At 39.4% G+C, this 15,505-nt stretch overlaps 1 protein-coding gene across 1 annotated transcript; it reads left to right on the plus strand.

The window, feature by feature from the left end:
- Positions 1–134: 134 nt before the first annotated feature.
- On the plus strand, positions 135–14,060 carry NEK2 (NIMA related kinase 2). The gene is made up of 8 exons (XM_053607698.1): positions 135–509; positions 1,533–1,750; positions 2,026–2,266; positions 4,270–4,352; positions 5,413–5,539; positions 6,752–6,971; positions 9,956–10,081; positions 13,175–14,060. The coding sequence occupies exons 1-8, from the start codon at positions 414–416 to the stop codon at positions 13,399–13,401; spliced, it is 1,338 nt and encodes a 445-aa protein (XP_053463673.1). The 5' UTR covers positions 135–413; the 3' UTR covers positions 13,402–14,060.
- Positions 14,061–15,505: the final 1,445 nt, after the last annotated feature.

Genomic DNA, 15,505 nt, shown 5'->3' on the forward strand with positions numbered 1-15,505 from the left:
AGTGGGAGGGGTCAGAGGGCAAAGGTCAGAAGGCAGTTGGTTGAGACTGCGCGCAGAGGAAGCTGAAGCGAGGTCCCTGGAGCTCGGTTACCTTAATGACCTCATGCACACGGATAGAGTAGCGGGAGACCTCCCTTTGGTTGAGGCGAGCAACAGACGCCGACGCCCACGCGGTTGCCTAGCGGCACACTTTTCCCAAGATGCCTAGGGAGCTGTGTTCTTCTTAGCCAATCAGAGAGGCGCAGCGACCTCACCTCCTGCCAATAGACTAGTCGACTAGGCCCGCGACGGTTAAACCGGGCCGGAGGCGGCTGCGGCGGCTCTGTGCCGCTTGGAGGCTGCCGGGGACCAGCATCTGGAGCTCTGCGGCGCGACCTGGGGAAGGTAGCGCGAGTCCGGCGGTGGACCCAGCCATGCCGTCCCGGGTGGAGGACTATGAAGTGCTGCACACCATTGGTTCAGGCTCTTACGGTCGCTGTCAGAAGATCCGGAGGAAGAGTGACGGCAAGGTTAGCGTGGGCTGGGTGCCTGTCCCTGCCCCTGCTTGGGTTTCATCAGCCCCGGGAGCGAGCGTCCTGCGCCGCCGAGAGGAACCAAAGGCCTGGGGTAGTGGGTGCCCGGAAGACTCCGCCGTCTCCCCTGAGTACGCGTCTGGCACCTGCCCTTGGTCCCTCAAGCATCGCCGCAGAAGATACCTTATAAAGATGTACAACTGTTACGTACCCATAATAATTAAAAATAATTTTTTTCAAAGTTCGAAAAAAGTGCCAAATAGGTTATCCGGGTTGCTGAACGCATAATTAATTGACCATACTTATTTATCATAGACTCTGCATCATTTATTCAAGGGATGGGAGACTGCCTCTTTTGATTATATATATATATTTCCCCCATCTATTTCCGTTTCTCTCCCAATTCCTCTCCTTTTCCTGATTTGACTCAAGTGCCTGCCCTTTGTGACAGGTAGTTAAACTCCTGAGCTAGTTTTAGAGTCGAGTGACCATCTCAGACAAGAGGAGGAGGCAGGAACACCAGAACCTGAAGCTTTGTATCTGCTGTTAGAGCTGATTTTAAATACCCATTATTCCAGTTATTGGATTCCCGCTTCCGGATGTGCCTAGGTAGATCTTTTACAGAAAGAAACATTGGAGAGGAAATAGCCTGGCTGCTGCTGAAGAGATCTTTACTGAGGTCTCTCAGACTGGGAAAGCACCACTGGTGGGAATGGTCAGGGACTTTGACCACCTCTACCCCAGTTTTGACCAAAGTACCTTTTTGCCAGCCTCCCACCAAGCGACTGAGGATAGGCGTTAGGGAAGGCTTCATGTGCCTCACCCCCTCCATAGCATCATTTACTGCTTAAAAATTTGAGGAGGATTATGGTTACTCAGGGCTCCTTAAGTTTATTGAACTTAGAATGACCTTAATTGTAAGCTATGTTTAAAAGGGAGGTAATTTTTTAAATTTTGAAATTTTTGTTCTTTGTTTTTGAGCATAACGAGTTCATTCATGCCTTAAAAATTTTATTTCAGATGTTAGTTTGGAAAGAACTTGACTATGGCTCCATGACAGAAGCTGAGAAACAGATGCTTGTTTCTGAAGTGAATTTGCTTCGTGAACTGAAACATCCCAACATTGTTCGCTACTATGATCGAATTATTGATCGAACCAACACAACACTGTACATTGTAATGGAATATTGTGAAGGAGGGGATCTGGCTAGTGTAATTACTAAGGGAACCAAAGAAAGGTAAATGTAATCTTTTAAATATAAGCTTAAAATGAGTCTCATTTTGTTTCTATTAAGCATCTTGCTTTAGGATCAGAGACAAAGTACTTAGTCATGTAGAAGAGTATACTTGTTTAGTAGGTCCACAGTACTTTAGAAAATCCCTGATGAATCAACACCCATATTTTATATCAAAATAATTTATTTTCTAGATAATAATTTATACTAGATAAACATCCTATCTTTGTTATGATTTTATTTAGAAATTATGTGTTGTATAATTGCTTTGGTTTTAGACAATACTTAGATGAAGAGTTTGTTCTTCGAGTGATGACTCAATTGACGTTGGCCCTAAAGGAATGTCACAGGCGAAGTGATGGTGGTCATACTGTGCTGCATCGGGATCTGAAACCAGCCAATGTTTTCCTGGATGGCAAGCAAAATGTCAAGCTCGGAGACTTTGGGCTAGCTAGAATATTGAACCATGATACCAGTTTTGCAAAAACATTTGTTGGCACACCTTATTACATGTCTCCTGTAAGTATCTCAGTATTTAGATACCTTTTTTAACATCTTAATACTAAGCATTCAGATGCAGGGAAATTGAGTATTTTGTTTGTTTCGTAATATATTATAGCCAAGAATTATTAATACTGCTTCATTTTATGTTTATATGCTTTTTCCACATGGGCCACCAGACCATTAAACGCCTTCAAGTTTTTATTGAACAACTACTGTGTACTAGTCTCTGGGATTACAAAAATGAAATGAGTTTTGTCTTTGCCCTCAAACTGTAGGTCATCATCACCTGCATCAGACTCAATTGGAATGTTTGTTTCAAGTGCAGTGTCCTGAAGCCCAAACCCAATTCTAGAGTTTGGGCAGGTCCCTGGACTCTAATGGGATTGCTAGATCAGAATAACTAAGTGTATTTCTGACACCCCACTTTTATCTTGGCCTTTGCATTTACCTGACTCTGTAACTAATTCTTATGCATGGAGATTCCTGGGCTCAGGAAGCTCGCTTACTTCAGATAACATATTTTTTATGATGTTAACTTTTGTATATGTTCTTTTTTTTGTTGCTTTTTCCTGAATGCCTCTGCAGAGTCCACCTACTTATCTGTTTTCTGTATTGCTGGATATTTTGTTTCCAAAATTTTTCATCATTATAAGTAACACTGCTTTGCATAAATTATTCTTTCTTCCCTTTTGGTTATTTTCTTAGAGTATAGCTCATAAGATGAAATGGCCAAGGTAAAAGGCATGAACATTTTATGAATGTTGTTAGGTATTGCCTGTTGGCTTTTAAAAACTTGAATCATTAGTGATAGCACCAATGTGTTAGTGAATGAAATCTGAACAAAGATGGAGAAATATTTATATTTTTTTTAGTAGTTTACATTTCTAGGATTTTCCAAAGCTTTATAAATTATGTTAACAGATCTGACTGTAGAATAAATCTTTGTAAATTAGTGATTTTGTTTTTGACTAAAATTAGACATGGCCAGAACAGTGCCGTTTTCTCACTGTATCAAATTCCAAATAGAAAGCTCTTAAATAAAGGAAAATTATCCAATAGTGGTGCTTGGAAAATTTGAAACCTGTGCGATTCCTTTTATCCTTTTCCCTGCTGCCCTTGTAATTAGATCAGTTCAGCTTCCCTAAGCCATTAATTGTCAGAAAGTGGTATCAGACTCACCTGTTGGACTGTAAAACAATAAGCAGCTTTCTGGAGATTTTGGTGGCACTTGCCTCTTTTCCCTCTCTTGGGAATAAGAGCTTTGGTAGACTTGTTATTGTAGGTGTGGAAGAAAGGCAAATAATTAGAATAAATAATGATAATATTAGTTATTGCAGTGGACTAAAAAAATATGCAAATGGATAATTCCGTTAGCTATTTCTGTGTCCATTTAAATATAGTTTTCTGAAATTTTTTTTGGTTCTTTTTTTTGAGACAGAGTCTCACTCTGTCACCCTTGGTAGAGTGCTGTTGTGTCATAGCTCACAGCAACCTCAAACTCTTGGGCTCAAGTGATCCTCTTGCCTCAGACTCCCAAGTAGCTGGGATTATAGGCACCTGCCCCATTGCCCGACTGTTTTTAGAGATGGGATATCACTCTTGCTCAGGCAATCCACCTGAGCCTCCCAGAGTGCTAGGATTACAGGCGTAAGCCACTGGTCCCGGCTGTCTCTGGTTCCTTTAAAATTGTTTTCTTGATTATGAACACTTTGAGGGCAGAGGTCTCTCATAGTCACCTATGAATTGTTAGTGCATAGTCCATAGTAAGCACTTTCATTTGTGAGTGAAAAATAAGTGAATAAATTATATATGACAAAGATATTGGGAAAATATAATGTCTTTTTTGCATTATAAATTTGAAGATAAAATACAGGCTAAAAACTTGGAGGTTTTTAGTTTTTAAACCTTTCTTGGAGGTTTTTAATTTTTGTTTCAGGAATAATTTTCTAAGTTTTGTAAGCTTTAAAACAATATAAACTCTTAACTCCTTTCACTTTCTTACCTTTTCCCCCTTTTAGGAACAAATCAGTCGCATGTCCTACAATGAGAAATCAGACATCTGGTCACTGGGTTGTTTGCTGTATGAATTGTGTGCATTAATGTAAGTATGATAAACATGGATTCCTAGTCTTAAGGTTTGCACTGTTACATTTCACTAGATTCAGCTTTCTGAGTATCCAAGCTAATGGATGCATATTCAAGTCTGACAGAACTGTAACTTGGGTTAAAATTAAGGTAGATGGACAGGTTAAAAAAAAACTATTTACAAATTAAAAATATAATCCATGAGGCTGGGTTTTGACTGCTTGATTATCTTGACTGATAATCACCCAAATCTTGGGTGTTTTCCTGTTAAACTGAGACTTAGCTCAAGTGGAAAGCGCATTAAGTCAGACAGGTAAGGTAAACCTACTGTAAAGATGTAGAAGAAATAAAACAAAGACCGGGCGGCGCCTGTGGCTCTGTGGGTAGGGTGCCGGCCCCATATACCGAGGGTGGTGGGTTAAACCCCCTCCAGCCAAACTGCAACAAAAATATAGCCGGGCGTTGTGGTGGGCACCTGTAGTCCCAGCTACTCGGGAGGCTGAGGTAAGAGAATCACCTAAGCCCAGGAGTTAGAGGTTACTGTGAGCTGTGTGACACCACAGCACTCTACCGAGGGCAATAAGTGAGACTCTATCTCTAAAAAAAAAAAAAAAGAAAATGAAACACAGACCAAGGGAAGAGGTCTGGGGCGTCTGGAGAACAGGAAAGAGCTCCAACTGGTTCTCTTTTTTTTTTCTCCTTCCAAACTATTCTGTAGAGCAGTATTTTTCAACCAAGGACAGGGAGAAGCGATTTTGCCCCTTATGGGACATTTGACAATGTCTGGAGATATTTTTAGTTGTCTTAACTGGGGAGTGCTCCTAGCATCTAGTGGGTAGAGGGCAGGAAGGCTCCAAAATATCCTACAATGCACAGGATGGCTTCCCCCTCACAACAAAGAATTATAAGAGCTATGGCAGCAATGCCAAAGTTGGGAAACTTAGCTATAGAGCAAAATCCCAGAACTAAAAACATAAATACAAACCAGAGCTTAAACTATGCTTTTGAATTGGTTTCTACTATATATTTTCATTTTTTTAATTTGAAAATTTCTTTTTCTTTTTTTTAAATTCTAGGCCTCCGTTTACAGCTTTTAACCAGAAAGAACTAGCTGGGAAGATCAGAGAAGGCAAATTTAGGCGAATTCCATACCGTTATTCTGATGAATTGAATGAAATTATTACGAGAATGTTAAATTTGAAGGTAAACACGGGGTTATATATTGTCTGTTTCTAGTGTTCAGTTAAGTTCTAGAGTATATATTCTCTCTTGTAGAGCAATGGAGGCTGAAGAAACATTAAATATGCTTTCTTAGCTAAATATACTCTGTTAACACAAGTGAAAACATATGTAAATTTGGCAAATTGCACATCCTTGCTGGCCTACCTTCTGTGCTTTATTTCTCTTCCCACTCTCTGCCACTCTAGCAGATGGTTTGTAGCAAGGAAAGATTGTAAAAAGAATCCAAATTCTCAGCTCCCCCTTGTCCTTGATTACCTCAGAATGGCAGGTAGTAGAGGAAGGGGCCAGAAGTAAGACTTTCTTACTCTGCCTCTAGCTCTAATTGAGAGATCAGAGACCTGAAGGGATAGTCAGAAAGAACAGAGAGAAAATAATTTGAATAGAAAGATTATGTGGTTTAACTCTGGCCGTGGCATGAGGAGGGAGATGTTCTGGGGATCAGGTTGATTAAGAGCAGAAGGAAAATGATGTAGGATCACAAAGAAGGATATAGGTGGGCGGCGCCTGTGGCTCAGTCGGTAAGGCGCCGGCCCCATATGCCGAGGGTGGCGGGTTCAAACCCGGCCCCAGCCAAACTGCAACCAAAAAATAGCTGGGCGTTGTGGTGGGCGCCTGTAGTCCCAGCTGCTCGGGAGGCTGAGACAGGAGAATCGCTTAAGCCCAGGAGTTGGAGGTTGCTGTGAGCTGTGTGAGGCCACGGCACTCTACCGAGGGCCATAAAGTGAGATTCTGTCTCTACAAAAAAAAAAAAAGGATATAGGTAAAGTAATAGAATCGAGGGTTGGTAAGAGAATATCCTGCTTAATGTAGTTTAGAGATGCAAGGAAGGTCTTTCCCCTGAAATGGACCCTGGTAATGCTACCAAGCACCCCCACAGAATGTACCAAAATAGTTCAGGAGTTGAGCCTTCTTAGAAAGGTAGAAAAGTAAAAGGAGAAAAGAGGTAAGTTAAAATCTGTGTTACCTTTTAGACCCAGAACCTCATGAGTTAAAATGACTAGTGAACTTATTCTTCCAGGCGTTCAAGACCTATCATAAAGGAGTCCTTTCTTTTGCCTTGGAAATATACACACACACACACACATACATACACACACACTTTATTATAATTGCTCTCTTAGGACAACTAATCTGTTATGCAATCTGATTAAAACACTAAGTATTTTTCCCCAGGATTACCATCGACCTTCTGTTGAAGAAATTCTTGAGAACCCTTTGATAGCAGACATGGTTGCAGAAGAGCAAAAAAGAAATTTTGAGAGAAGGGGGCGACGATTAGGAGAGCCAGAAAAGTTGCAGGATTCCAGCCCTGTATTGAGTGAGCTGAAGCTAAAGGAAATTCAGTTACAGGAGAGAGAACGAGCACTCAAAGCAAGAGAAGAAAGATTGGAGCGTAAGTCTGAAGCAAAGGAGAGTTACAATGGGTTATTTTGATGTGTATAAATATCTATTTGAACAGAATATTTTATATGTTCTTCTTCTTATAAACACTTGATGAACCAGAATATATTCTGTAGACTAAATAATCAACTTGCTGGCATATTGGACTTCTCTGAGATCAGATGCTAGTCATTACATATTATTGGGCCTAACAGAGTAGCCATTATATTTTACTATAGAGTTACATTTTTGCTTTCTCATCTTTAATATAAATACCCTATTTTTCCACTATAAAAGAAGATCTTAAAATTAGCTGTCTAGGCTGGGTACTGTGGCTTATAGTCTAGTACTTCAGGAGACTAAGGTGGGGAGGATCACTTGAGCCCAGGAGTTTGAAACCCCCCACGGGCAATATAGGGAGATTCTGTCTCTGCAAAAGTTTGTAAAAATTAGCCAGGCATGGTGGCAGGCACTTTTAATCCTAGCTTCTCAGGATGTTGAGGCACAAGGATTACTTGAATCTAAGAGATTGAGGCTTCAGTGAGTGTGATTATACCATTGCACTCTAGCTTGGGTGACAGAGCAAGGCCTTGTATCTTAAAAAAAAAAATTGCCTGGGAGACCAAGGTGGGAGGATCTTTCAGGCTCAGGAGCTTGAGACCAGCCTCGAACAATAGTGAAACCCCTTCCCTACTAAAAATAGAAAAATTAGCCAAGTGTTGGGGTGGGCACCTGTAGTCCTAGCTACTCAGGAGGCTGAGGCAGGAGGATTGCTTCAACCCAGGAATTTGAGGTTGCTGTGAGCTAGGCTGAGGCTATAGCACTCTAGCCCAGTTTACAGAATGAGACTCTGTCTCAAAAGAAAAAGAAAAATTGCTGCCTTCCATAATGAAAGCCCTGAATTTATCTTCTGAAACGTCTGTGCCAACACAACACCAGGTTAAAAACCCTATGGTATCTGGACTAGATATATTTAGGCAATTCAATAGATAATATAGGAACAAGATATTTTAGGTTTGTAAATAGAGTGGACCCTCTGTAAATTGACCACCCAAGGGACTGTAACAAACTGGTCAATAAACGGAAGTGGTCAACATAAGGAACTAGGCCTACTGAATGGATATGTATTTGTGGTGCATGTCTGATCTATGAAAAAAAAATTTTTTTTTTTGAGACAGAATCTCATTATGTCACTGTGTATGTGGCTGGCACCGTAACCACTGTGCTACAGGTGCGGAGTCTATGAAAATTAGGTCAACTTAAGGAGGTAGTCAATGTAGGGAAGTGGTCAACTATGGAGGATCTACTGTATTACTCTGGCAGGGCATGGTGGCTTATTTCTATAATCTTAGCACTTTCAGAGTTCGAGGTAGGATGAATTCTTGAGGCCAGGAGTTTGAGACCAGGTAGACAATAAGGTGAGACCCTGTCTGTATGAAAAATTAAAAAATTTAGCTGGACATAGTGACTCAAGTCTGTAGTCCCAGCTACTTGGGAGGCTAAAGCAGGAGGACTGCTTGAGCCTGGGAGTTCAAGGTTGTAGTGAGCTGTGATTACGCTACTATATTCTAACCTGGGTGACAGAGTGAGACCTCATCTTTAAAAACAAAATAATAGGGCAGCACCTGTGGCTCAAGGAGTAGGGCGCCGGTCCCATATGCCGGAGGTGGCGGGTTCAAACCTAGCCCCGGCCAAAAAAAAAAAACCACACACACACAAAAAACCCAAAATAATAACAATATTTTGATGGGTATTTACATTGACTTAATGAATATTAACTGATTAAATGCTAATTAGTTTTTGATGTTGAAAGTCCTAAACCGATTACTAAGGATTTAGGATCATGCAAGGTAGCAATAGCAGTGAGGCTTTATTTAAACTTTAGGAGGTGAGACAGGGCCATGTCTGTTTCCTACCACCCTCATGACTCATTTGGTTTCACTTTGCAGTTTTACACTCAATGTAGACTTCACATCTTTTTTTTATTTGAGACAGAGTCTCATTTTGTCACCCTTGGTAGAGTGCTGTGGCATTATAGCTTCCTCAAACTCCTGGGCTCAAGTGATTCTCTTCCCTCTACTCTCCCAAGTAGCTGGCACTACAGGCACCCCCCATAACACCCAGCTATTTTAAGAGACTGGGTCTCACGCTTTTGCTCAGGCTGGTCTCAAATTTCTGAGCTTAAGAAATCCACCCACCTTGGCCTCCCAGAGTGCTAGGATTACAGGCGAGAGCCACTGCTCAGCCTTTACATTTTTTAAATTTAAATATGTTTATAAATCATGCAATGCATTCGTTCATGTTTTATTTCCTACTGATAATGAAATACTGTTTAGTCCTGTGAGATAATGTTTACTGTGTAGGTATAACCTGTGCTTACCTGAAAAGCTTTTTTGGCTCCTCAGAGAAAGACAAAAAAACAAAGTTGAGAAAAAAAACTTTGCCCAGTGTTTTGTGATTTCATACAGCAAATGAAACATGAATACTTTCTGAATTCCAGGTCACGAATAAACAGTAGCCATTGTTGCTAATCTAAAGAACTACTTCTTAACTAACTTGTGAGTTTTCCCCCCTTTCTATTTGGGATCTGTCATTCAACCAAAAGAAAGAGATTTTGTACTGGGAGTCTAGGTCATGGCCTGAAAATTAACTGTTGCCCATCTTTAATGCAGAACAGAGATGGCTTTAGCTTTTTTTTTTTTTCCCAAATGAGTTACTCCCACACAACATGACCAAAGGTTGAAGTTAACTTTGTACTTTTGTTTAAATAAGCCTTTATAAGAAAACCTAAGCGTACAACCTACTAAAACACTGAATCAAAACTAGCACAATCAGGGTGACTGAGGTATAAAGTAAGAATCCTTTCACAAAACATGCTAATCGGTGGTCGGGCATGCCAATCTTTGTGATAAGAAAAAATGACAAAATTGCCAATATAGATTGTTTTATAGCCAAAGTCATTTGTCAATTTTTTTTTTTTCTATTACCTTTTTAAAGAGAAGGAACGTGAGCTTTGTGTTCGTGAGAGACTAGCAGAGGACAAACTGGTTAGAGCAGAAAATCTGTTGAAGAATTACAGCTTGCTAAAGGAACCGAAGTTTCTGACTCTGGGGAGTAGTCCAGGTATGAGAATCAACTCTGTGAATAGGCTGATCCCACAAATGAAGAAATAATGCACCAATGTTGCCCCCAGGGTGGCTTGTGTAGCCCTTTTAATTTTCAAAATCTCATATTTTAAGATACACATAGATTTCATTGACTATACGCGTTCAGTGAAAATAAAATTCTATTATAGTAGTGATTTATTTGCTGAGTTCATAGACCTGATGCAACAAATCATGATTTCATCGATGATTAATTTTTTATATTATCAAATACATGTTTAGTATTTGATATTTATTTCATATTTTTCCATGGAAATAATCAAAACTACCACTCTACATTTTCGAGCAAAAACATCTGCATTTTAATACTGATACACCTCATCTTTCATAGAAAGCAGGACTTACAAGGCATGCTAAGCCAACTGCAGAGTAGGCTATCACTTTTGGATTTTCTCTAAGACCCTTTCAAGTTGAGACATGTGTTTGTTAAAATTGATTGTTTAATATCTATATATGCTTTCTGTGTTTCTTTATTCAGAGTCTGGAATGTAGGCAGTCAGCTTTCCTAGGGCCACGCATGTACGTGGTGTTGTCCTTTCACTGTGCTGTAGTGAGTCGTGGTTACTGTACGAACCATTGTCTCATATGCTTTCTCCATGTTGTAGAAACCCTAAATCTAATTTAATCTACTCTTTAGGATTATAGAAAATGCAAACTATTAAGCATATTTACTTTTGATTTCTTTATAACAAATTATTTGTTAAAAATTTTTTTGTTGGTTTTGAAAATTGAGCAGCTGAATTTTCAATGAAATTTATTCAAAGTTCAAAAGTAAAACATATCATCCTTATCCAGCCATTTTCATCCCTTGTTTTTTAAATGGAGGTTCTTCCAGCTAAAGAACAAAGGATGAAAATAGCTGGATAAGGATAATGTGCTTTACTTTATAGAATACATAGATAAGTATGGGAATCTACCTGTATGTGAATCATGGCAAATATTTTACTTATTTTTTTAAATTGCCATATATTTTATTTTATTTTTTAATTTCAGATTAATGTGAGGATACAAACAATTCGGTTATAATGTTTGCATTTGCTCAGTAGAGTCCCTGTTATAGTTGTGCCTACACCCAATGGCAAATATTTTAAATGATGCAGAGGATTCAAGCATCCACTGGAGCTAGGGAACATGTTATAGTACTGAGTACTGGCGGTAGTGAGCCTGCCAGAGCCATGAGATAAGCAGCATAGTAATGGGGAGTAGGTGCCATTCTGAACTCAAAACAGTTGGAAATACCTTCTCCTCATCCTTGGGCTACATTCAGACATGAGGAAGACATCACAAGTATATCAAGAGCATCACAGTAAGCAGCAGCATCCTTTTTAAAGTTGGTCTTTGTCTCTTTAGTAAAATACTCATTCTTTTTGTTCTATTTAATGAAATTCTAATTCCTTTTCTAAACACTTTTCTTTCTTATAAAATTATCCTATTAAGTGTCTGGCATGGTGGCACATGTCCCAACTACTGAGGAGACTAAAGTAGGAGAATTGCTTGAGCCCAGAAGTTTGAGGCTGTAGTGTACCAGGATCATGTCTGGGAATGGCCACTGCACTCCAGCCTGGACAAAAAGCAAGACCCTCCCTTCCAAAAAAAGACAAAAGCAAATAACAAACCTACCCTCTTAGTAAAACAGTGTTGGTTTACAAATGTATAGGTATTTGCGATAATAAAAGTTGGATTTATTTATTCATTTATTTATTGAGACAGAGTCTCACTATGTCACCCTTTGGTAGAGTGCCATGTCATCACAGCTTATAGCAACTTCAAACTCTTGGGCTTAAGCGATTCTTTTGCCTCAGCCTCCAAAGTAGCTGGGACTACAGGCACCTGCCACAATGCCTGGCTATTTTTTTTTTTCTTTATTGTTGTTGTCATTGTTGTTTAGCAGGACTGGGCCAGGTTTGAACTTACCATCCCCAGTGCATGTGGCTGATGCCCTAACCACTGAGCTATGGGCACCAAGCCAAAAGTTGGATATATTTAAACAGTGGAGTTAAAGTCTACAAGCAATCCAGTTTGCTTTGAAACAGAAACAATGGATGAAGTAGGAAATCACAGGACCTTTGGAAGGTGGTACATCTGTGTACCAGCCTGCTCCTCCTTTCGGTCTTTTCCATTACTTTAACCCAGAGTACTCTTCATACAGACAGCCCCATAGCTTCTTATGTCCTCGTGTTCATGAGGCCTTTGCTCAAAATTTACCTTCCGAGGCTTTCTCTCATCACTAACCACCACCCAGCATGTCTCAATCCCTTTCTCAGTGTTTTTTCCATAGCACGTATCACTATCAATTATTCCCCATCTGTACTTGTTTATTTGTTTATGGTCTATCTCTTTCTACTAGAATAGGGCCTTTGTTTGGTTAACAATGGCTCATATTATGAGCTCAGTAAATATTTAGTTGAACAAAGGAAGAAGAAAAAGATTCTGGAATTTAAACCTGCAAGCATCCAAGTCCCGAACAGTTCTGTCAGTGGTTAATAGTGTTGCTACTTTAAGAAAAAAATTTTATTATTTTTAAAATTATTTTTTCCATGTAAAAAGCAGTACACATTTTTAGCTACTCATAGTTGACTTAACCTTTTTTACACTGAATTGTTTAGGTTCTTTTGAAAACAAGTTTTGAGTCAATCCAGCTTCTTTAAACACTTACCCAACACTGTGTGGGTTCTCTGTAAGGAAGAACCTCTACCTCCATACTTCCTGGAAGTAATGTGTTCTACATAGAATGGCACTTATTTTCAAGGGTAAAGACAATTAGCATTGATTTCCGGAAGTTTTATATTGTAGATCATAATCCCTAATGCATTTAACCTTAATGGAAAATTTAATTATTAAGGGAATAAAACATATATGTTCCTTGATTTTTGGCACATTTCAGATTATTTTTTTCAGTGCTGTGATTAAAGGGCTGATAGATTTCTGCCAGACTTTTGACCATAACCACCTACCCCAAAGATAGTAAGACAAGTAGCTAGATTTCACATGTGAACTAAAAGATGTACTCTGTTAAAGTAACTCAAAACCCTTTTTCTTTTTCTTTCCAAAGAACTTCTTGATCTTCCATGCTCGGTAATTAAGAAGAAAGTTCATTTCAGTGGGGAAAGTAAGGAGAACATCATGAGGAGTGAGAATTCTGAGAGGCAGCTCACCTCCAAGACCAAGTGTAAGGACCTGAAGAAAAGGCTTCATGCTGCTCAGCTGCGGGCTCAAGCTCTATCAGATATTGAAAAAAATTATCAACTAAAAAGCAGACAGATCCTGGGCATGCGCTAGCCCTAGCAGAGAGGCACAGACCTGTTTATGGTATTTAATACCACCAACCTTTAAAGATTGATATTAAACTGCTGTAGCTTCATCCACTTGGTTCCACGAGCCGTGCCTTTTTATAGAGTAAGCATGATATTTTGGAGCTGCTTTTGCTGTTCCTCAGCAGAATTGTACAAAATGGTCACACCTTAATTTTTCTTTCTTTTAAGAACACTTTGTAGAAAGAATGATATTTTCTTGGTTGATTGGGCTTTTAATCCTGTATGTAATTACTGCTAGGAACATGAGATGTAACATTCCAAATCTTAGGAGAAAAAATAATGTTAGGAAAGAATATTTACCTAGGGGTAGCACTTACTGAAAAGATTTAAATGCCTGAGTGGTGTGCTTACAATTGCCATATCTAAATTTAAAATTTAAGTCTGAGGTTTTTAATGTTTTTGCCCTTAAGAAACCTAATTGGATACAAATTGGTCACTGATACAGTGACATCCTGCTTGTAAGTATTTCATTGTTCTGTAGTACAAATCTCTTAGCTTTGTTAAACTTCATCACTGTGATGTCTATATTCTTTTTTCCTTTTTATTCTACTTAACAGTATATGAGCTGGCTGTCATTTTCCCACCTCTTGTCCACTAAATAAAATAATCTTTAGTTTTCTTGTATTTATGTCTCCTGCATTTGTTTGTCTCTGAGTTGGAGGGAGTTGTGCTAATGATTTGTAGGCGTTCATTGTAGGCTAGGGACGAAAACATGGATCTGATGCTCAGGAGAGCAGCCTTCTGCCTTTAACCTGTGTGGTACTTTACCACCCCGCTCATTAATCCACGCAAGCCAGTGGTCTTTAACTGAGTGATTTTCCTCCTCAGGGGACATTGGCAAAGTCTGTAGAAATTTTTTGTTATCTTGATGGGGGCAGGATGCTACTGGCTGTTCGTGGGTATAGGCCAGGGACCAAACATTCTAAATGTACAGGGCAGCCCCCAACAACAAAATGTCAGTGGGTTTTTATCATCCCAAAAGACACAATCCCAAATGTTGAAATCCTGAAAGATTAAAATTCTGAACATTTAAAATCCTCAAAATCATAATCCTGAAAGATTAAAATCCCAAATGCTGAAATCCTGAAAACTGAATTCTGGGGAGGGAATTAGTACATTTCACTTGTACACAGGATAGATGGTTGCATCATGTTAGGTGGAACTATTACCTTGTTATTAACTTTATTTGGAAATTAAGTATGGTGTAAGGAGATGTATGTTGGTGCCAAGTTGACAAGAGTGGATGTGTGCATTTAATTTTAGGTATCAGCTTGACTGATACCTAGAAACCTTGGTAAAGCATTATGTTGGGTGTGTCGGTGAGAGTGTTTCTAGAGATTAATGTGGGAACCTGAATAGACTAGGTGGGGAAGATCTGCCTTCTTTGTTTAAAGGGCTTTGAAGATCAAAGAAGGGAAAATGGAGGAGAAAAATACAGGAAATCTTTCTGCTAAACCTATTGAATCGTGTACAATTTCTGTTTCTTCATCTAGCTCCATTCTTGCCTTCAAAAAAGATGCCCTTCAGAGAATAAAAATAATTCCACACACTCAGAGACCTTCTGAACTAACGACACTTGCTGATATGAAGGTTCCCCCAATGTTATAAAACACATCGAATGATTACTCTTGATTAGGAATTTGTCAAAGAAGACAGACTTCTTATGTTTACCACTAAATCTAACAGAAAAGCTAGCACATGCTTCACTTTGGCTGATGGATGGCCTCTTTTTTCTTTTTTTTGAGACAGAGTCTCACTTTGTTGCCCCCTCTAGAGTGCTGTAGGGTCATAGCTCACAGCAACCTCAAACTCTTGGGCACAAGTCTCAGCCTCCCAAGTAACTGGGACTACACGCATCCACCACAAAGCCTGGCTGTTTTTTTTTAGAGACAGAGTCTCGCTTTTGCTCACACTGGTCTCAAACTCCTGAGCTCAAGGGGGCCACCTGCCTTGGCCTCCCAAATATGGCACTTTCAAAACTGTCCGCATTGGTTTTCATCAGATATATACAAATATACAATTCATGCCCCTATTGGATCCAGAAATTTAGAACTTATCCACTCAGTTTA

This window comes from Nycticebus coucang, chromosome 10 (assembly GCF_027406575.1).
Source record: "Nycticebus coucang isolate mNycCou1 chromosome 10, mNycCou1.pri, whole genome shotgun sequence".
NCBI lineage: Eukaryota > Metazoa > Chordata > Mammalia > Primates > Lorisidae > Nycticebus > Nycticebus coucang.